This window comes from Sminthopsis crassicaudata, chromosome 4 (assembly GCF_048593235.1).
Source record: "Sminthopsis crassicaudata isolate SCR6 chromosome 4, ASM4859323v1, whole genome shotgun sequence".
NCBI classification, from domain to species: Eukaryota; Metazoa; Chordata; class Mammalia; order Dasyuromorphia; family Dasyuridae; genus Sminthopsis; species Sminthopsis crassicaudata.
Genome location: NC_133620.1, coordinates 285,265,847 through 285,287,088, shown reverse-complemented (window position 1 = coordinate 285,287,088; position 21,242 = coordinate 285,265,847). Strand labels below are relative to the sequence as shown.

Sequence of the window (21,242 nt, the reverse complement as noted above, 5' to 3'; positions counted from 1 at the left end):
GCCCTCGATGATTAAAATTAAACAGGGCCCAGATGAGCCTTTTCCTGATTTTGTGGCCTGCCTATACGCAGCTGTTGAGAGATCAATGGGTAGAGGAGAAGCTTCCAGACTCCTTATAGAGAAATTGGCATGGGAGAATGCTAATACTAACTGCCAGAAGGCTCACTGTAGCTGGGAGGCTGGCCTGGAAGAGATGATAAAGAGATGTGAGAATGTTGGCTCCAGTGCCTTTCAAATAGATGCCCTTGCAGCCACTATATCTAAAGGGGTTACAGCAAAGACCTGCCCTGGCATTTTGCAAACAAGGGATATTCTGACCCCTGGTGATTGCAGGTTTCAGGTATAATCAATGGGGCAGGGATATATGGAAGGCTTGTGGGGCCTCAGTTTATATACCACCTCCCCAGGATTTTTAATTGGGGTCATTGAATGTTTGGGCACCACCTTTCATATCACTCCCACACCATTAACATGGAAATCTAACACCCCAGTTTGGGGTATCTCAATGGTCCCTCCCTGTGGACAAAGCCCAAGCCTTATGTGAAATTGTACAACAATAGTTGAAGGCTGGACATATAGAACCAACGTCCAGCCCGTGGAATAGTCCTGTATTTGTCATAAAGAAAAAATCTGGGAAATTCAGAATGCTGGTGGACCTTAGGGCCATTAATGCTACTATTGAACCTATGGGAGCCCTACAGCCTGGCACGCCATCTCCTAACCTAGTACCCACCCGCTGGCCAGTTACAGTAATAGACATACAAGATTGTTTCTTCTCCATCCCTCTGGCCCCAGAGGAGAAGAAAAGATTTGCTTTTACCATTCCCTCTATAAACATTGCAAGGCCTGATCTTCACTACCAATGGAAAGCCCAAAGGATGTTGTAGCACCACCTTGTGCCAGGCATATGTAGTCCAAGGGCTGGAACCAATTAGGAAGGCGTGGCTTCATGCCATGATCCTGCATTATATGGATGATATACTGTTATCAACAAGCAGTGGGAAAGATCTCTCTGCGCTGTTTAAAAAGACCATGTGTGTTCTTGCTCAATATGGACTGGTGGTAGCCCCAGAAAACATAACTATCCCATCATTTACCTGGGACTCCACATGGGCACTTCTACAGTTACTGCTCAGATACCTATCTTAAAATTAGACAAGGTGAATACTCTGAACCGATTTCAGAAACTGGTTAGACAAATTCAGTGCCCCTGCACCTACTTCTTTGGTGCAGCCTTTATATGACATCTCGAAAGGAGAGTCTGATCTAAACTCCCCTCGTAAATGGACCTCCTTTGTGAAAGACACAATTTATAAGATCATTATTCTTGCTTCTATATCTGGAACAGTGAGGTGGGACCCCATATGTCCTGTAGAGATCTCTTACATAGGCAAAAAAAAAAAAAAAAGTCCTTTTGCAGTATTACATCAAGGTAGTGAAATTTTGGAATATGTGTACATGAGAAGACCACAGAGAGTATTACCAAACCAAATTGAAATGCTGGGGGAACTTGCCCTTGAGGCAGTGAAGAGAGCTTCTCATCTAACAGGGAAAAGACCCTTACTGTATTTACCCTTTGAACCGGGATCTAGAGAAGTCATGATGCAAACTTATTGGCCATGGGCATATTGTGCCCAATGGGCTACACTAAGCCCCCATTCTACATGCTTATTCTTTCGCTTGCTGTCTCACATTGTGGTACAGCCCCCTCGTAAGACAATTGTTGATGAGCCTGTGCAAAGTGCAAATGTCTTTACTGACGCCGCAAGGCCTTAATTTATCATGAGCACTCAAAAGAGATTCTGGTGTTAGAGACTCCTTATGATTCCACCCAGAAAAATGAGCTTTTCTCTATCCTCCAGGCCTGTAAGAGATATCCTGAGCCCCTTAACATTATGTCAGACAGCTTATATGCAGTCCGAATGCTCAGAGGCATTGAGGATGATGTCCTACAATCTCAGAATTCAACAGCTAACCTTCTTGCTGAATTGCAGCTGATGCTAGACTACGAAACATCTCATTTACTTCCTACATGCATGCTCTCACCAATGCTGTGCAGGAGGCCTATTTTCGGGCAATGAGGTGGCAGACTGTGTTTTGCAATGCTCCCTTCTCACAGCCACCACACCCCAGAACGTGCCCGTGACTTTCTCCACTTACCCGCTAATTCTCGACATCGCCTTTATGGAAAAAGCCCGACAGATAGTGAAGCAGTGTGTTCAGTGTGTTCCGTTTCTCCCTCCTCCACCTCGTAAAGGGATTAATCCTTGGGACTTATTCCCCAATGATTTGTGGCAAATGTATGTGATGCACATGTGGCCATCCACATTTGCAGTGACACCTTTTCTAAATTCCTTTGGGCCTCCCATGAGAACACTCCTTCAGTCATTACACATTTGTATAGCTGCTTCTCCTCTCATGGAGTTCCTAATACCATAAAGACCGACAATGGTCCAGCTTATACCTCTAAGCAGATGGCCATCTTCCTTGCCATTAAACATGTTACAGGGATTCCCTATAACCCACAGGGTCGGGCCCTAGTGGGACAGGCCCATCATACTCTGAAGGCCACCCTTGTTAAACAGAAAGGGGAGGAAGCAGACAGAATCCCCGATGGCCCACACAGGTGGACGTGGATAAGGCCTTATACACTTACAATTTTTGTGCCTTGACAGGAATACTGACCTCTCTCCAGGAATGTTACATTTGGCACAATTTTATAGACAAGATAGAAAAATAGGTCTTATGAAGACAGCGCTTCAAGCGCCGGAGAACACACAAAAGGTCCTTTGGAAGGATGAGGAAGGACATTGGCAAGGTCCATGCTTAGTACTTTGGAGAGGGCAGGGATATTTATGTCTTGCAGGCCCTAACGGGGAAGGGCGTTGGATTCCAGAAAGAAGAACAAGGAAAGTTGCCCCTATTAAAACAGGGGCCGAAGAAAAAGAGAAGATGACCCAAGAAATGCCCTAAACAGCACCATAGAGGAGAGACGACCACCCTTGCTGGACTGGCTTAGTGATTGGATGCAACATATTTCCTTTCCCATCCCCTTCTATTGTATCCCGTGGCTCTAGGCAGCCATTTTTGTGTTGTTGCTTTTTTTGCTTTTGCCTACATTGCTAGGTTGCTTTATACATATTCTTAGAAATTATATAGAGGTGCTTAAGGAAGAGCTTTTCATTCATCAATATGAGAACATTCAGTCTTAATAATAAAAATGGGGAGTTGTTGGGGGCAATGAAGCACTGCTCTCCCTGAGATGTGTCATGGAGCCTGTGTCCCCGTCAGCTGGTAGAGCAGGCACAGGTTAAAAGGGGCTTGGCCTCTAAGGCAGAAGGTTGTGTCTGGCAGGAGGTAAAGGAACTGATCAAGAAACCTAACAATTCCTTGAGATGGTGAGGGGCAAGTCCTCTTGCTAGATCTCCTCCTGGGAAGCAGAACTAACTCCAGAAGCCTCCCTTCTGGGGCTCCACCTACACAGTTGTGAGTGCGCTGGGCACGGGCAATCCTGGAGGAGAAGCAGCACAAAGACACAGTCCTGAGCTTGTTCTTTCTTGCTCCTGTGCTCTTGCTTCCTGCTACCCTCCCCCTCATCCCCCCCGCCCCCCCAGACTGACTGAATAAAAACAGAATGTTTGTACCTCCTGGTCCGTCTTGTCTCTGTGGGATCCGGGTTGGAGTCCAAAGACTGATAAGTTGGCTTAGCCCTGCTGCCAACTGGTGGACAGATAGAGTAGCTTTAAGGGACACTACAATTTTGATTAAGTTTAAAAGTTTTTGTACAAGTAAAACTAATGCAGACAAAATTAGAAGGGAAGCAATAAACTGGGAAAACATTTTTACATTCAAAGGTTTGGATAAAAGTCTCATTTCCAAAATATATAGAGAATTGACTCTAAAAGAATTAAAGCCATTCTCCAATTGATAAATGGTCAAAGGATATGAACAGACATTTCCTGATGAAGAAATTGAAACTATTTCTTATAATATGAGTGTTCCCAATCACTATGCAAATTAAGACAACTCTGAGATACCACTACACACCTGTCAGATTGGCTGGGATAACAGGAAAAGATGATGAATGTTGGAAAACTGGGACACTGATGCATTGTTGATGGAACTGTGAATGAATCCAACCATTCTGGAGAGCAATTTGGAACTGTGCTCAAAAAGTTATCAAACTGTGCACACCCTTTAATCCAGCAGTGCTACTACTGAAATTACTATTATTATGTCCCAAAGAGATCTGAAAGGAGGGAAAGGAACCCATACGTACAAAAATATTTGTGGTAGCCCTCTTTGTAGTGGCTAGAGACTGGAAACTCAGTGGATGCCCATCAGCTAAAGAATGGTTGAATAAATTGTGTTATATGAATGTTATGGAATGTTAAGGTCAAAGGACAAAAGTCAAGCCAGTACAACCAGGAGGTTGAACTTGAGAGCCCTGAAAGTAATTTCTGTGAGCAGAGACCAAGTTGGAGACCGGACCCTGGTCATATTGAGATAGCTTCTTAATGGGAGATGTCTCCCTCTCTGATAGGCTGTATGTGTGACATCACAGACCCTACTGAAGTTTGTAAAACTTAGCCAGAAAATTCTGAAGATCTCAGACTTGGTTTATAACTGCGAAAGTCAGTGGCCAGAGGACCCTCTGAAGGCCTAGGAATTAGGAGAGCCTGGCAATGTAAAAATGCAGAATAGTACTAGGGCATTCACAAATGAAGTGACTGCCCAGAGTTAAGCATTTTCTTTACACTAGAATATTATTTCTGTAAGAAACAACCAGTAGAATGAATACAGAGAGGCCTGGAGAGACTTACATGAATTGATGCTGAGTAAAATGAGCAGGACCAGGAGATCACTATACACAGCAACAACAAGATTATACAATGGCCAACTCTGATGGACATGGCCCTCTTCAACAATGAGATGATTCAAATCAGTTCCTATTTTTCATTAATGAAGAGAACCAGCTATACCCAGAGAGAGGATTAAGGGAAATGAGTGTGGACCACAACATAACATTTGCATTCTTTCTGTTGTTCTTTGCTTGCATTTTCTTTCTCATTTTTTTCCTTCTTGATCCAGATTTTCTTGTGCAGCAAGATAAGTATAACTATGTATACATATATTTCTTGTTAACATATTTTAACATATTTAATATATATTGGATTATTTGCCATCTAGGGGAGAGATGGGGGAAAGGAGGAGAAAATTTGGATCAGGTTTTACAAGGATCAATTCTGAAAAATTACCCATGTATATGTTTTGTAAATAAAAATCTTTAATAATTTTTTTTAAAGAAGAAACAGAGTCCTATTTTAATAGAGTTAAAAGCAAAGTAATATACTAGGGAAATGAGAGAAAACAAAAAACCCACAAATCTCTAACCATTCAAATTTGTGTGGTGATGTGTGGTACGGAAATGGTGAGGGAACACCATTTAATTAAAAAAAAGCTGGAGAGAACTCTAGAGTAAAGCAAAATTTATTGTACATTCTCAAGAGAAGGGCGTCCCACCCTTTGAGCAGACAATCAAGAGGAAGCCCCTCCTGTGGACAGGACAACACTTTTAATCCCTAACACAAGACACCCCCTCCCACCACTGACCTTCATCCTCATTGACCAAGAGTCTTACATTCTAAACTCGAGATCTACCCACGAAATTGAACTTGACCAATAAGTACATAGTTGCCCATATTTGACTGAAATAGGGAGATTGTGTCATGAGAGGATAGCTGGAAGGGGACTCAATTATGCCCTTGAATCAATGCTCAAAGTTCTTCAGGCCTACTCAAACTCTGAGGTAGATGAAGCCTTACTCGATTTTCACAACTGTCTTGAAAGATCTATCCTCATCTCATTCAAAGTTATTCTGGTCACAAAGAAGATCAAAACCCCCCTTTAGAAGATGATAAAATCAAAGCTCCTCTATCCAAGAAAAATAAGAATTGATTTCAGGTCATGGAAGCATTCAAAAGGGAATGTGAAAAGTAAGTTAGAAAAATAGGGGGGAAATTAGGGAAGGAATTGAGAAATGTAAAAGTGACGCAGGAAACCCCTCTCTTCTAAAAGTCAGTCACCTTGAACCCAGATTCCTTAATCCTAGAAACCAACCCCCCACTTGTATTAACTACCACTAATTAAACCTTTCTATAGGGTTCAGCTGACACTAACCAAATTTTCCATAGAGCTGAACTAAAATTAAGTGCCACTAATTAACTTTCAATTAGAGTTGAATTAAGTTAAGCATCACCAATTAAGCTTTCTATAGATTTGAACTACCACCAATTAAACTTTCTATAACTTTCCTGAAGCCTACTCAAACCCAAACTTCCCTATTGTTTCAAAAGTCCCCAAGACCTGAACTCTGATCATAACACTAAGTACTCTGGATGTACCACCTTGCAAAACTCCTAATCCCATTTTGGAGCTTTTGTCCTTTAAGAGGCTGGTTCTCTTAGTGGTCTAAAAATGAGCTTTTTCTTTTTCTTTGCCTCAGAATCAATTAAGAGTAAATTCTTTTACCAGACTCGGCTTGTCTCACACACCATTAGCCTGGATCCCCAACAAAAGAAAATACAAAAAGCTAAAAAAGAATGCATTAAAAAGCAAAATTGGCCAGTTGGGAAAGGAGATACAAAAGCTCACTGGGGAAAACCAATTCATTTAAAAACAGAATTCATCAAACAGAAGCTAACGAATATGTGAGAAATCAAGATATAATAAAGTAAAACCAAAAAAAAGAAAAAATGGGAAAAAAAATGTGAAATATCCCATTGAAAAAACAACTGACCTAGAAAATAGATCCGGAAGAGATCATTTAAAATTATTGGCCTACCTGAAAGTCATGATTAAAAAAGAACCTAGACATTGTCTTTCAAGAAATTGCACCAGATGAGACAATTCCTAAATCCTATGAAACTAAGGGGACTTCTTATAACCCAAATCCTTTGGGATACTTATTGGTCAGCTGCTCCTAGATGCAGAATCTGCCCTTCTGAAGGGTAGGAAAAACATCTCTCCCCAAAGCTACTCCTTTGCAAGGACCCCACCTCCACCCCTTCCTTTGGGAATTCCCATTTTAATGAGGGATACTGTAAGGGTTAAAAAGCCTCTAGAAGCAAGGAATGCAGCTCAAGGCATGTGAGAGGACCTGAGGGATGAGAAGTACCAAGTCGAAGTCAAGTCCTAAGTGGAGGTGGGGCATAGCAGTATCTGACTCCAGGTACCACGAATCCCTCCTTAGTGCTCTCAAAGCCTAGCATGCCTCCCTCCCTCTTCTCGGGTCAATTACATTATGCCAGGTTCCTAGAGAACTTCCCCCTTGCCCCAGGTCTCCAGGGGATATAAATATGTGATATCTAGGAATAAAGTTCTCTTTTACTTCACCCCTACCTCCTGGTGGTCTGTCTCTGTGGCATCCCGGTTGGTGTCTGAAGATGGGTAAGTGTGGCCTAGAAGTGCCGTCGACAAACGGGCATTAAGAGTAGCTCAAAGGGGAGTTACCAGGTTAGAGTAGTCCATAGGGGCGTAACAGATACATTTTCCATCTTTCAGAAATGTTTTTCATTGATACAGGTGAAGTAACTTATTGTCCTAAAACCATGACTAATGGGGGAGATTGGTCCTACATTTGACAAAGGGTTCAACAACATGAAAGGTATTCATTTAATATTTTGTTCATTCAGAAGTATTTATTTAACAGCAGATTGAGTGAACATTTCTTTGTCCTAGTACTCTTCTGACTTCTCTGCCTCAAGAGCAGAGTTTGTATATGATCTGGTCATATTTGGAGACCTATAAATTTTCATTTCCTTTTAGCGATCTTGCCACATAGATTGTGGTAGTCATAATGATGAGGAGTAATTGGGGCTCTAAGCCGAGATGGATCAGCTCTTCTCATAGTGGTCTAATTAGCCTCTCTCCTTCCCCAAAATAACCCAAGGGCAGGTGTGGTAGCAAATGAATTCGAATGAATTCCCTACTCAATGCTGTATCAAAACAAAGTCTTTATTGATAGTAAAGGGATAGACAGGCATTTGGCCTCCAGAAAGGCCAAACTGCCTGGCAAGGGGATGCCAGTTGGTGGGCACAAGGCAGGTGTAAACCGAGTGCAAGGAAAACAATTTTAGAACTTCATTTTATACATAACTAGGGTCATAAAACAACATTTGCACAGAGATATTATCCAAGAGGTTCCGGAGATATTTGTAAATAAGACAGGAATTTCTCTTAATCATTTGTATCTCAAATTATCTCCTTTAATCTCTCCCAAGACAAGAATTTTCCTGTTACTTATTTTTATCTTGGGCTATCTCTTTTGACCTTATCATTTCCAAATATTGTTCTCGTGGTTCTTTTTATTTCACCTTTATTGGTTTATAAAAAACATCTTCCCAGGTTTCTCAGAATTCCTTTTATTTCAGTTATATATGTATGTGGCCATGATACCACATTCCCATATTATTTAGTAATAGGCCTAGTAAGAAAGTGTCCGAGGAAAAACAACAAAGTATTATGCCAGCTAAGATGGCCTAAACAGCCAAGACTAGAAATCCCATTTTTATATATGCCTTTAATTGGCAAAGAGGTGAAAGAATCATGCCCAAGTGATGGCTGGGTGATCAACTAGAAGCAGAATAAAAGAATAAAGCTATTTGCTGAGCACTGGAAGATTACCGAAAAAAAAGGGTGGAAGAACCTAAGGAAGAAACCAGGAAGGGGTTAGGGAAGGAAAGCTTTGCAAAGAACTTTGCCAAAATGAAATTTCTTTATGAACTGAGAACCTCAGCATAAGGTTGTTCAAAGGAAAACAAAACTAAAGAAAGTTTTTAAAAAGTGGTTTAATCTGTTTTCAGAGTTCATCAGTTTTCTCTTTCAAGGTGGACAGCATCTCTCATTATGAGTTTGCAATTTTCTTAGATCACTGTCTTAATCAAAGTAGCTAAGTCTTTCACTGATGATTTGTCCTTACAATATTATTGTTAGGATGTATAGTCCTGGTTCTGGCCTATTCATTTTGCATGGTTCACTTCTCAGGCTTTTCTGAAACCATTCTGCTCATCATTTCTTATAGCACAATTGTACAACAATCATATCATTACAATCAAATGCCACAATTTGTTCAGTCATTTCCCCAATTGATGGGCTTCCTCTTGATTTTCAAATAGACATTTTCTAAATATTTTTGTACAGATACATCATACTTCCTTTTTTTTCCCCCTGAGGCAATTGGGGTTAAATGACTTGCCCAGGGTCACACAGCTAGGAAGTGTTAAGTGTCTGAGGCCTGATTTGGTGCTCTATCCACTGTGCCACCTAGCTGTCCCCATACTTCCTTTTCTTTGATCTCTTTGGGATATACATCTAGTAGTGATATTACTGGATCAAAAGTTATACACAGTTTTATAGCTCTTTGCTCATAGTATCAAATTGTACTCCAAAATGTCTAGAGTCGTTTATAACTCCACCAACAATACAAGAGTTCCCCATTTTTCCACACCCCCTCTGGCATTTTTTCATTTTCTTTTACACTCGTCATCCAATTTGTCTCCATTCATTTTTCCTCATATTTCTCTTCTCACTCCTTTCATCCTCACTCCTTGACAGTGTTTTCCTTCTCCTATACCTCTGCAGGTCCTCTCTTCTGTCAGTTTCACCCTTGTTTCCCTCAATGTCTTCCCAACCCCAGCCTTTACTTAGACTCTTCCCTTACTAAATTCTAGTCTGGTAAGATAAATTTATATATTTAACTGATTGTGTATATTAATGCCTCTTTGAGCCAATACTGAAAAAAGTAAGGTTCCAGTGATCCCAATCACCCACTCTCCCATCATCCTCTCATTTTAATAGGTCGTTTACTCTTCTTCAAGTGAAATAATTTATATATTTGACCACTCTCTTCTGCACTTGGTGTCCTTCTTTTTTTATCCCTTAATTATTTTTATGTCATTTCCTCAAATTCACCTTTTACTCATAGCTTTTGTCTCTCTCTCTCTCTCTCTCTCTCTCTCTCTCTCTCTGTATATATATATATATATATATATATATATATATATATATATATATATATATATATATATATATATATCTTTTAGCTTTACTATTAGTGGTATAATTTTTAAGAATCACAAATATCATCTTCCCATGTAGAGATATAAATACTTCAGGATTATTGAATCCCTTATATTTTCTTCTCCCCTTTTCCATTTTTTCAGTTTCTCTTGTGTCTTGATATTGGAGATCATATTTCTTGTTCAATTCTGGTCTTCCCCTTCAAAAGCTTGAAATCTTTCTATTTCATTCAATGGTCATTTTTTCCCCTTTGAGTAATAAGCTTAATTTCACCAGGTAGATAATTCTTGAATTATAGTCAATCCTTCTTTGCCTTCTGATATATCACCTTCGGTGACTCTCAGTCCTTTAATCTTGTATCTGCTAAATCCAGTGAAATCCTGATTGTGGATTCCTATTATATGAATCATTTCTTTTGGCCACTTACACTAATTTTTTCTAGACCTGGTATGTAACGTGCTGTTGTCTCCAGAAGCTGCTGGACGCTCTCTGGGAGGAGATCTGCTGTGTCAACTCAAATCTCTGGGACAGATTCTTCTTCCTGTAGAGAATTCTTGTCTCCAGACAGTTGCAGTTAACTCCCATCCAGAGTAGTGACTTCCCTCTTTTATCCTCCCAGAGAATGGGCGTGAGATAATGCAAGGGCTTCTGGGAAAAATTACTTCAACCAATGAACTTGCTCCTCCTATGCATGCAAGCTCCTCCCCAGTAAAGGCCTGAACTAGAGCATTGTCAAGTACCGACTTAGCACTTAGTAAGAACCTAATATCTCATTATCTCATTAGCACTTAGTAAGAACCTAACACTGGTAGTTTTTATAATTTGGCTATCATGTTCCTTGGAGTTTTTATTTTGGGATCTTTTCCCTGAGGTGACTGGTAGATTCTTTCAAAACCTGTTTTGCCCTCTGATTCCAGGATATCAGGAAAGTTTTCCTTGATCATTTCTTGAAAGATGCTATCTGGGCCCTCCTTTTGATTATGCCTTATAGTTATGGCACTGTCTCTCTTTGATCTTTTTGCTAGGTAAGGGTTGATTTTTTGTTTGTTTATTTTGTTTTCTGTCAATGTGGTATTTTATGTTTTCTTCTTTTTTTTTTCATAGTTAGGAATCTGTTTGATTGATTTTTGGTGTTTTAGAGAGTCGTTAGCTACCACTTGCTCAATTCTATAAGGAATTGTTTCCCCTGGTTAGTTTTTGCATTTCCTTTTCTATTTGGTTAATTGTCATTTTTTAGGGACCTGTTTTCTTTGTTAGCTAATTCTTTTTCATTTGGCTAAATCTACTTTTTAAGTTGTTGTGTTTTTTTCTCTCCAATCTTTTGAATATATTTTTCATATTTCTTTCACATATCTTTCATTTTTTCCCAAATTTTTCTTCTATTTCTTTTACTTGATTTTAAAATGCATTTTGAGGTCTTCCAAGAGAACTTTTTGAGCCTGTGACTTCATATTCCCCTTTGAGGCTTCACTTCTGAGTTGTGTGTTCTGCTCTTCCCTTTTTAAAAATCATTTTTTAAAAGTTGATCTCTGCTCCTAAGATACAGGGGACACTGTCTTAAGCTCCTTTGCTGGATGACTGTGGTCTTGTAGCTGACTTTCCACACTGAAGATCATTAGTTTCCACTATTGAACCACCTGAGAATGTCAAGGACTTTGGGTGCAAGGATGTTTGTTCTTGAGTCTTCATTAGATGTGGTACCAAGCAATTGTCAGGCTGCATCTCCAGAAGGGTTGCTGCCCAGAGTAAGCCCTGAGGGCAGTGTGTTAGAAGCTAGTAAAGCTTTTGTGTTCAGGCCAGAATGGAAATAGTGGCAATGGGGTGGTGTTTTGAGTTTCCTAGAATATACTGCCATTTCTCTCTCTCCCTCTCCCTCTCCCTCTCCCTCTCTCCCTCTCCCTCTCCCTCTCTCCCTCTCTCTCTCTCTCTCTCTCTCTCTCTCTCTCTCTCTCTCTCTCTCTCTCTCTCTCTCTCTCTCCCTCTCCCTCTCCCTCTCCCTCTCTCCCTCTCTCTCTCTCTCTCTCTCCATTCAGTACTGGATTGGAAGTCAGAAAGACGTGGATTTCAATCTGGCATCAAGCACATACTGGCTTCAGGACCATGGACAAGTCTTTTAACTTTTAGTTTTTCATTGTTTTTGTTGTTTGTTTTGGTTTTGGTTTTGGTTAAGTGACTTGCCCAGGGTCACACAGCTGGAAGTATTCAGTGTCTGAGACCAAATTTGAACTTGGGTCCTCCTGAATTCAAGGCTGGTGCTCTATCTACTGCGCCACCTAGCTGCCCCTAGTTTTTCATTGGACTTGCTGTCCACTCAGATTCCTTCCAATTCTATCTTCTAATCCAGCTTCAATGATATCATATATTTACCTGTAACTATGCTTCTAAATTTCTGCTTTTATTTGTTTAAGTGCAATAGTTAATTGAAGGTGAGGGATTTGGGGGAAATGTGTAATTAAAATGAGTCCCAATCTCCTTTTGGCTAAAAAAAAAAAGAGAGATGATGGAGGGTCTGATCCATGATCTTAATTGGCATGGAGCAGGGCCCTTTTAGCCCAGGTATATATTTACTAGTGTAATCATATTTCAGAAGATGGAGGATATCTTTTCAGACTCCAAGAATAAAAGCAAAAATATAGTAAAAAAAAAAAAAAGTAATTAAGATTATCTAGGTACACAGTAATTTTCTCAATAATATTTATTAAGGAGCTACTATATATTAGATGGGGCAGCTAGATGGTACAATGGATAGAATACCAGGCCTGGACTCAGGAGGACTTGAACTCAAATCCAACCTCCAACATTTATCAACTGTATGATACTGGAGGAGTCACTTAACTGTGTTTTCCTGAGTTTCTTCATCTGTAAAATGAACTGGAGAAGAAAATAACAAACCACTCTAATATCTTTGCCACAAAAATCCTAACAACAACAATGATGTGCTAGGTACTGTGCTAAGCAATATAGGGGAAAAAAGAGGGAAAGGAGTGCTCCTGCCTTGAAGAGTTTATAATTTAGTGAAGGAAGAGAACATACAAAAGGAAGCTGAAAAGTAGCAGGGAAAGGGAGGAGGAAAAAAGGGGGAGAAGTAGAAGGGTGGTACCCAGCTCAGGGCCATGAGGGGGAAATCCAGAAGAATGCAATGCAGCTGATGGAAATGAAGACATGGATGGTCTGAACACCTTTCTTGGAGACTTTGGGAGAAGCTATCCACTTTCCAGTCAGATAGAGGAAGGAGCTGATTCAGGGTCAGAGCAGAGGAATGCATGTGATGAAAACAGTAGTGGTCCAAGGAATAAAGATATTTCCAGAGAATTCTGCTTTTAAATTATCTGGCAGATAGGAAGAAGATGACTTTGGATCATTGGGTCATTTTCTGAAGCGAAAATAAAAGATTTTCTGATGAAGGAACTTAGCACTTTCCCCCTAAAGATTCTACATATGAATCTAGTTCAGATTCTCTCTGTCTCTGTTTGTCTCTGTTTCTATTCCTCTTTCTCTCTGTGTCTCTCCTCACTGTACCTCTGTCTCTATGTCACTCTCAAGCCTTCACTATTAATCTGTGTATAAATATGCATGTGCATTTACATGTTTTCTGGAAAGTAAGAGTGATATAACTCTTCCTTCTAGTTTCACTCTTTCCCTGGGTCTTTGTATTCCTAAACTATGGTGCTATTGTCTTTATGACATTATATCAGAGAAAAACAACAACAGCAGCAATAGTAATCATAATAATGTTAATAGTAATAATATTTTCTAATGTTTCCATGGTGCTTTGCATATGTACTTTGCAAAGTACTTTGCATATATTATCCTATTTGTTCTCACAATATCCCTGAGAGGTCGAGGCTATGATTTTCTTCAATTTATAGAAAAGGAAACTGATCTTGGAGAGGTTAAATGTTTGGCCCAGGATCACAAAGCTAATGTCTGAAGGATAATTTAAATTCAGGTCTCATTGACTCCAAATTCAGTTCTATATTTATCATACTTATTAGCATATCATGTAAAAACCTAGCATATCATGTAAAATTGTTTTTAATGATATATCCACAGAGCACATTACAGATTATAAAGCTATTTCCTCACACCCACCCATAAGGGCTAAGCTAGTGCAAATGTCATTTTTATTTTTCAGATAAGGAAAGTGAAGACCAGAAAATACCACTCACTTGTCGGATCAGTAAGTAGCCAATCAGCAACAGAATTTAGACTAGGAAATCATGGAGAGTGATGAGAATACACCTCCCCACACACATCACACACACACACACACACACACACACACACACATATATATATAAACAAACTAACACTTTAAATATCTACATGTGTGTAAATACACATATATACATATGTAAACATAGATATACATTTGTATGTGTAAATTCTGAAATCTTGTCCAACCTTCTTCAAGAGATACTTGATTCTTGTTTAGAGGGGAAAAGGAGAATGAGCCACTGAATCTGGCTTCTCTGCTCTTCCTGGAGAAAAGATTCCAGACTAAAATGTAGTTTCCCCTGAAAATTTTTAATCAAGTGAAAATTATTCTTAAATTCATACAACTTTATTACTCACTGTTCTTTTATAGAGAAAAGGGTGTTCCAATCTTTTATCAAATTCTTTCTGCCAAATGCTAATTATATAAAAGATGCTCATTTAGAGTGAATGGGGAGTAGATTAATTTAATGGAGCTGAAAATAGAAACCAGAGAAATTATGTAGGTTAGAATAGATCAGACAATATACAGAGTGAAAAAAAATCATCTCCCTCTTCCCTGGGTTTAGCTTTCTTAGTTCAAGCAGTAAAGAGTCCTCAATCTCCCCCACAGTGAAAATCACTGAAGTCTCTAGGGAACCAAGCTGGAAATCAGAGCCATATGAATGTACTGGCTTTCCCCTAACAATACAAAATTTCTCCTAAGAACTGCTTTGGCTACATTCCATAAGTTTTTGTATGTTCACTGACCCCAACTAGTTTGGGCTTAGATGGGCTATTATTTTAAATTTATGTTTTCTCAAAACGATAAGACTCTTTCTGATAGGGTGAATCCACCTGCGCCTTCCTAGCTCCCCAGTTTCTTGTTTGCTCAAGGTTCCTATTGATAACTTAATTGTTATGTAACCTGCCATGGAGGGGGGGAGGGGAAAAATTAGAACAAAAGGTTTGGCAAGTGTCAATGTTGTAAAATTATCCATGCAAATATGTTATAAATAAAAACTATTAAATTAAAAAAAAAAGACTTCTGGGAGCCCTGTTCCCTTCCTTGAATTCTAGTTGGAGAGGGCTTTGCAGATGGAGGGCTGTGGGGAGTGGGAAACCAAATTTTGTGGGGGTTTTGTTTTTTTTTAATTTTTTTTTTCTGAGGCTGCGGTTAAGTGACTTTCCCAGGGTCACACAGCTAGGAAGTGTAAAACCAAATTTTGTAAAGGAGCTTGGGAAGCTTGGGAGGAACTGCTTCCCTTGTGTCTGGCCCCATCCCTGTGGGTCTCTGAGAGCCTTCCTTCCTCCTGCTGGATTCCATCACGCTGGGCTCCTCACTTCCCCCAGCTCTGTGATTCTAACTACTGAAATATGAGGTTACAGAGCCAGATTGTGGGGTGCTGAGCCCAGGAGAACAAAGCCAGGAGGCTGAGGATTTCTAAGGGCGACTAGTTCTCCTCCTCTGTGCTGCCTCCTCCTTGTTGGCTGCAGTCAGAGGCCAGTGGAGAAAGAGCTGAATATGGTTAAGCAGTAGTGGTAAAAAGTGCTCTTGACAGAACTTCCTGGCTCTAACACCAAGTCTCACCTGCCTTCTTCCCAGGTAAGACTTTCATCTCTTATTACACTGATTGTGTGCTTAGAATTCTGAGTCAAGACTAACTTCCTGACCCTTCGTGCCTTGAGAAGTCTGAGTAGAAAATGGAAGAGAAATAGGAATGCAGGTTCTAATTTTGAAAACACCTTCACTTAATACGGATCAGGAATTGTGCTAGGCATTCTACAAATACCTCATTGGATCTTCACAACAATCCTGTGAGGTAGGTGCTGTCAATATGCCCATCTTCTAAATGGTAAACTGAGGCAGACAGGATCAATGCCTTGCCCAGAATCAAACCATTAGTAAGTATCTGGGGACAGATTTGAACACAGGTCTTCCTGATTCCAAACCCAGCTCTCTTTCCACTATATCATCTTGTTGAGTGACAACTACTTCTACATTTTTAACGATTCTACCACTCAAGACCTGTATCACCTTAAATAAATCACTTACCTCTCTGGGTCTCAGTTTCTTCATCTTCAAAATGAGAGGAAGTTGGACTAGCTGTCCTCTAGGATCTCTTCCAGCTCTATATTTCTTTGATTCTATGAGCTGTAGGGTTTTTCTCAGCCTCCAGTGGTTTGCCTTTCCTATTGGTCAATTGCCCCCTACATGCAGAGACCTGTCCTTTCAAAATTAGGGAATGCATCATTCCCATAAAATGAAATTCTACTTCTAATCTTAGAGGAGAGATACAATTTCCATATTTAGGAATTTCTGAGGCTGAAGCCCCTGATGGGGACTGAGAGGGTGTTCTAGGAGTTCTGAATATGGAGAGAGAGAGAAGGTGCACACATCTGAAAGGCTTAAGTATATATGTATATAGAATGTGCATTCATTTATTGGCATTTTCTCATAGCAGCATCTGAGGAAAACTCCTCTGTGCACAGCACACACACGTGTAAATGACTTTATATTAGCTCAGTCTACTTATAAGTGATTGATACTTTTCCAGTTGTTTAGATCTGACTTTGTTTGAAGTGTTTTGTAACTGTGTTCATATGGTTCCATGATTTCTCTTGACAACTAAATATTTTATTTTTGCCTACAGTTATTTTAAATAAAATTTATCTTTCTATCTCTTGTTGCTGGGCTTCATTAGTAATATATAGAAATGCTGATGATTTGTGTGTGTTTATGTCCTGCAACTTTGCTAAAGCCATTAACTGTTTGAAATTGATTTTTCGATGATTCTCTATATATACCACGATATCAGCAAAGAGTGATAGTTTTCTCTCTTTGTTGCCTACTCTAATTCCTATAATTTCGCTTTCTTTTCTTATTCTTAAAGCCAATATTTCTAATGCAATATTGAATAATAGTAGTGTTAATGGGCATCCTTGTTTCATCCCTGATCTTATTAGAAATGCATCTAGATTCTCCCCACTACAAATAATACCTGCTGATGGTTTTAGATAGATGTTGCTTATCATTTTAAGGAAAACTCCATGTAAGTGACTCTAATGCTAAATATAAGTCCATAAGTGTTGAACTTTCTTCTGGAGGTGAATCACATTTCTCACTCCCAAGCACCCTTAAATGCATGGACCCTAAAGTGGTTCTATTTCCATCACCACTCTTGAGTGCTTTACATCTGTAAGCTTGTCTCCACAGTAGCTTTCCAATCAGGTCCCTGCCACAAGTTCCAGGTGGATGCTGCCTTCTACAAAAATTCCTTTCCCTTTCTCTCTCCTGAAGAGCTTTGCTTCCAGGATAATTGCCTTTTCTGTGCTTTCTTTTCTGGGTTGTCCTCTTTACTGGCTCCACCTTCTGCTTTTTCCATCTTTCTTGTCCATCTCAACACACGTACACATATACACACATACACAAAAATAATATACATGTTTCATACACTTAGGGGAGGCCTCTGTGGCACATATAAGTTACATATATGCCCATCTGGGTTTGTCTAAATGTGGCTCATGAAGTCATGGAGAGTAGTGAGAATATAGCATTCTACAATACCTCATATATAATATGGCTCCTCACATACAAACATACAACAACATTATATATGTATTATATAAAACATAAAAACAAAACAGAACTATGTATCTATATTGTATACATACATATACATATATATGTATATACATATATATATGTATGTATATACATATATATATATGTATATACATATATATATATTCTGGAATCTTACCCAGGCTTCTTCAAGAGACACTCAGTTCTTGCCTGGAGAGAGAGGAAAATGGGCCACTGAAGCGGGCTTCTTTGTTCTTCTTGGAGAAAAGATTCTAGACTAAAAAATATTTTCCCCCTGAATATTTTTAGTCTAGGAAAAGTTATTCTTAGATTCATACAACTTTATGAGTCACTGGTCTTTATAGAGGAAGGGGGTCCCAAACTTATATCAAATTCTTTCTACCAAATGCTAGCTATATAAAAGATGATCATTTAGAGTGAATGGTGAGTAGATTCATTTGATGGAGCTGATAGAAAACAGAAAGTTGTGTAGGTTAGAATAGATCAGACAACATACAGAGTGAATCAAATCGCCCTCTCCTCTCCTGGTTTTCGATTTCTTAGTTCATGCAGGAAAGAGTTCCCAATCTCTCCCAAAGTGAAACTCACTGAAACCTTTAAGGAATCAAGCTGGAAATCAGAGCCTTTCTGACTTTACAACTTTCCAAACTCTTGCATCAGTTGTTCACCTCTCACAACAATCTTTTGTCTGTCTTAAGACATGAATCACATGTGTGCATGATCCTGAACATTACCATTTAGTTCCTGCTTTTTGACTGATCAGCATCTAGAATGAGTTGAACCACTTCACTACTATTTCCTTTTCCTCATGTTCTTTAAATATCATGTGTTTTTTGTCCCTACTTCTATCCTGAAACAGCATTCTCAAAATTCCCCAACAACCTCTTTTTTGCCAGATTCAATGGCCTTCTCTTATCCTTTATCCTCTTTTGAGTATTTCACAGCATTCGTCTTTGGGCACACCTTTTTCTGATCATATTTTCTCTCCTCAACTTCTATGATATTATGTAACGTGCTCTCCTGGCAGTTACAATTACTAGTCTGTCCTAGACCCACCAGAGTACCTTTGACCACTGTGCTTAGCAGTGTGAACTCTACCCGGCTCGCCTCCTCTGAGGCCTTCTAAGGTCTCTGGCCACAATCTCTTGAATCTATAGCTTAATAACCGGTAGTGCACTCAAGAACAGCCACATGTAATCTTAAAAGCCTTTATTATACCTACTCACATAATGCCCTGACTGATGCCCTGACTTGTTAGTTCCCTAATGAACACCTGGTCAGAAGACCCACGTGTTCACTACCAAAATCCTTACCTCTTTTGGCTACCCATCTTGGCTTAGCTTGGCCATCCAGGCTAGGGAGCCAGGGTGAAGAATGCCAGGTTAAAGAGCGCACCTGCTGCCTGCAGTGGGCTTACATAGGGCCTGTGAGGTCACACACACAGCCAATCAGCGAGAGAGTCACCCATTACGAAGCTATCTCAAAATGGACAGGATCCCACCTACAAGGCAGTCCTAATATCCACAGAAATTATTTCACGGCCTCAATGATGTGCTATGGCGCAGCCCATTTAAAGGGCCCTTACAATATTACACAACTCCGGTTCTCTTCTTATCTATTTAACATCCTTGTCTTTTTTTTTTTTTTTTTTTTTGATGTGCACTCCAAACCCTTAGCCGTGGACATCCCTAAAATTTCCAATCTTTTACAGAAACATGGGATTTAAAAGTCTTCCCCCAGCTTTCTGCTTCTCTTCTAATCTTGGCTGCATTGGTTTTGTTTGTACAAAATAATTTTAATTTAATATAATTAAAGTTATCCATTTTGCATTTCATAATGTTCTCTAGTTTTTCTCTGGCTACAAATTCCACAGATCTGAGAGGTAGAATATCCATTGTTCTCCTAATCATAGAATCATGTTTTATGATTAAATCATGAACACATTTCAACCTTACCTTGGTATAGGGTGTGAAGTGTTGGTCAATGCCTCATTTCTGCCATACTATTTTCCTGTTTTTTGTCAAATAGCAAGTTCTTATTCAAGAAACTAGGATTTTTAGGCTTATCAAATACTAGATTACCATCATCATTGACTATTGTGTCTTGTGAACCTAACCTATTCCACTGACTCTATTTCTCAGCCAGTACTAACTGGTTTTGATGATCACTGCTTTATAATATAGTTTAAGTGTGGTACAGTTAGGCCACCTACATTTGTATTTTTTTTTTTTTCATTAATTTCCTTGAAATTCTTGAAGGCTTTTTCTTCCAGATAAGCTTTTTAAAATTATTTTTCCTAGCTCTCTAAAATAATTTTTTGGAAACTTGGTATAGCACTGAATAAGTAGGTTTATTTAGTTAGAATTGTCATTTTATTATATTAGTTTGGCCTACTCATATTTAGATCTAATTTTGTGAAAACTATTTTGTAATTGTGTTCATATTTCCTGGCTTTGTCTTAGCAGGTAGACTCCTAAATATTTTCTTTTACCTACAGTTATTTAAATAGGATTTCTCTTTCTATCACTTGCTGCTGGACTTTATTGGTAGCATATAGAAATGCTGATGATTTGTGTGGATTTATTTTACATCCTGAAACTATGTTAAAATTGTTAATTGTTTCTAGTAGTTTTTAACGTTGAATCTCTAGAAGTGATAATCTTGTTTTCTCATTACCTACTCTAGTTCTTTTAATTTCTTTTTCTTCTCTTAGTGCTAAATGTAACATTTCAAATACAATATTGAATAATAGTGGTGATAATGGACAACCTTGCTTTACAGCTGATATTACTGAGGAGATTTCTAGCTTACCTCTATTACATATAATGCTTGCTTATGGTTTTAGATAGCTACTGCTTATCTTTTTAAGGAAAATGCCACTTATTATGTTCTCTTGTGTTTTTTTTTAATAAGAAGGGGTGCTGTATTTTGTCAAATGTTTTCCCTGTATGTATAGAGATAATTATATAGTTTCTGTTAATTTAATTATTTATATGGTCAATTATGTTGTTTTCCTGATGTTGAACCGGCCCTGAATTGCTGGTATAAATCCCACTTGGTCATAGTGTATTATCCTGGTAATAAGTTGCTGTAATTTCTTTGCTAATATTTTATTTGAAATGTTTGCATCAATATTCATTGGGGAAATTGGTCTATCATGTTCTCTCTCTGTTTCCTACTTTAGGAATAAACACCATATCTGTGACATAAAAGGAATTCGGTAGCACTCCTTCTTCCCCTATTTTTTTTCCAAGTAGTTTATATAGTGTGGGAATTAATTGTTCTTTAAATGTTTGATAGAATTCACTTGTAAATCCAGTTGGCCCTGGAGATTTTTTCTTAGGAAGTTCATTAATGTCTT

The 21,242-nt window shown here is 39.0% G+C and overlaps 1 protein-coding gene and 1 pseudogene across 3 annotated transcripts in view; both read left to right on the top strand.

Annotated features, from left to right (window-relative positions):
- LOC141540739 (antigen peptide transporter 2-like) overlaps positions 1-21,242 on the top strand; it is a 113,259-nt pseudogene that overhangs the window by 16,115 nt on the left and 75,902 nt on the right.
- The window catches only part of LOC141566482 (BOLA class I histocompatibility antigen, alpha chain BL3-6-like), a 74,391-nt gene that overhangs the window by 4,418 nt on the left and 48,731 nt on the right, over positions 1-21,242 (top strand). For 2 of the 3 annotated variants that reach the window (XM_074311070.1, XM_074311067.1), the window contains one exon: positions 14,216-14,460. The exons of the other annotated variant lie outside the window; for it this stretch is intronic. In XM_074311070.1, the coding sequence (XP_074167171.1) occupies positions 14,216-14,268 (53 nt within the window). In that variant the 3' untranslated portion in view covers positions 14,269-14,460. Of the gene's footprint in view, positions 1-14,215; positions 14,461-21,242 lie in introns of those variants that run through there. 3 annotated transcript variants of the gene reach the window in all.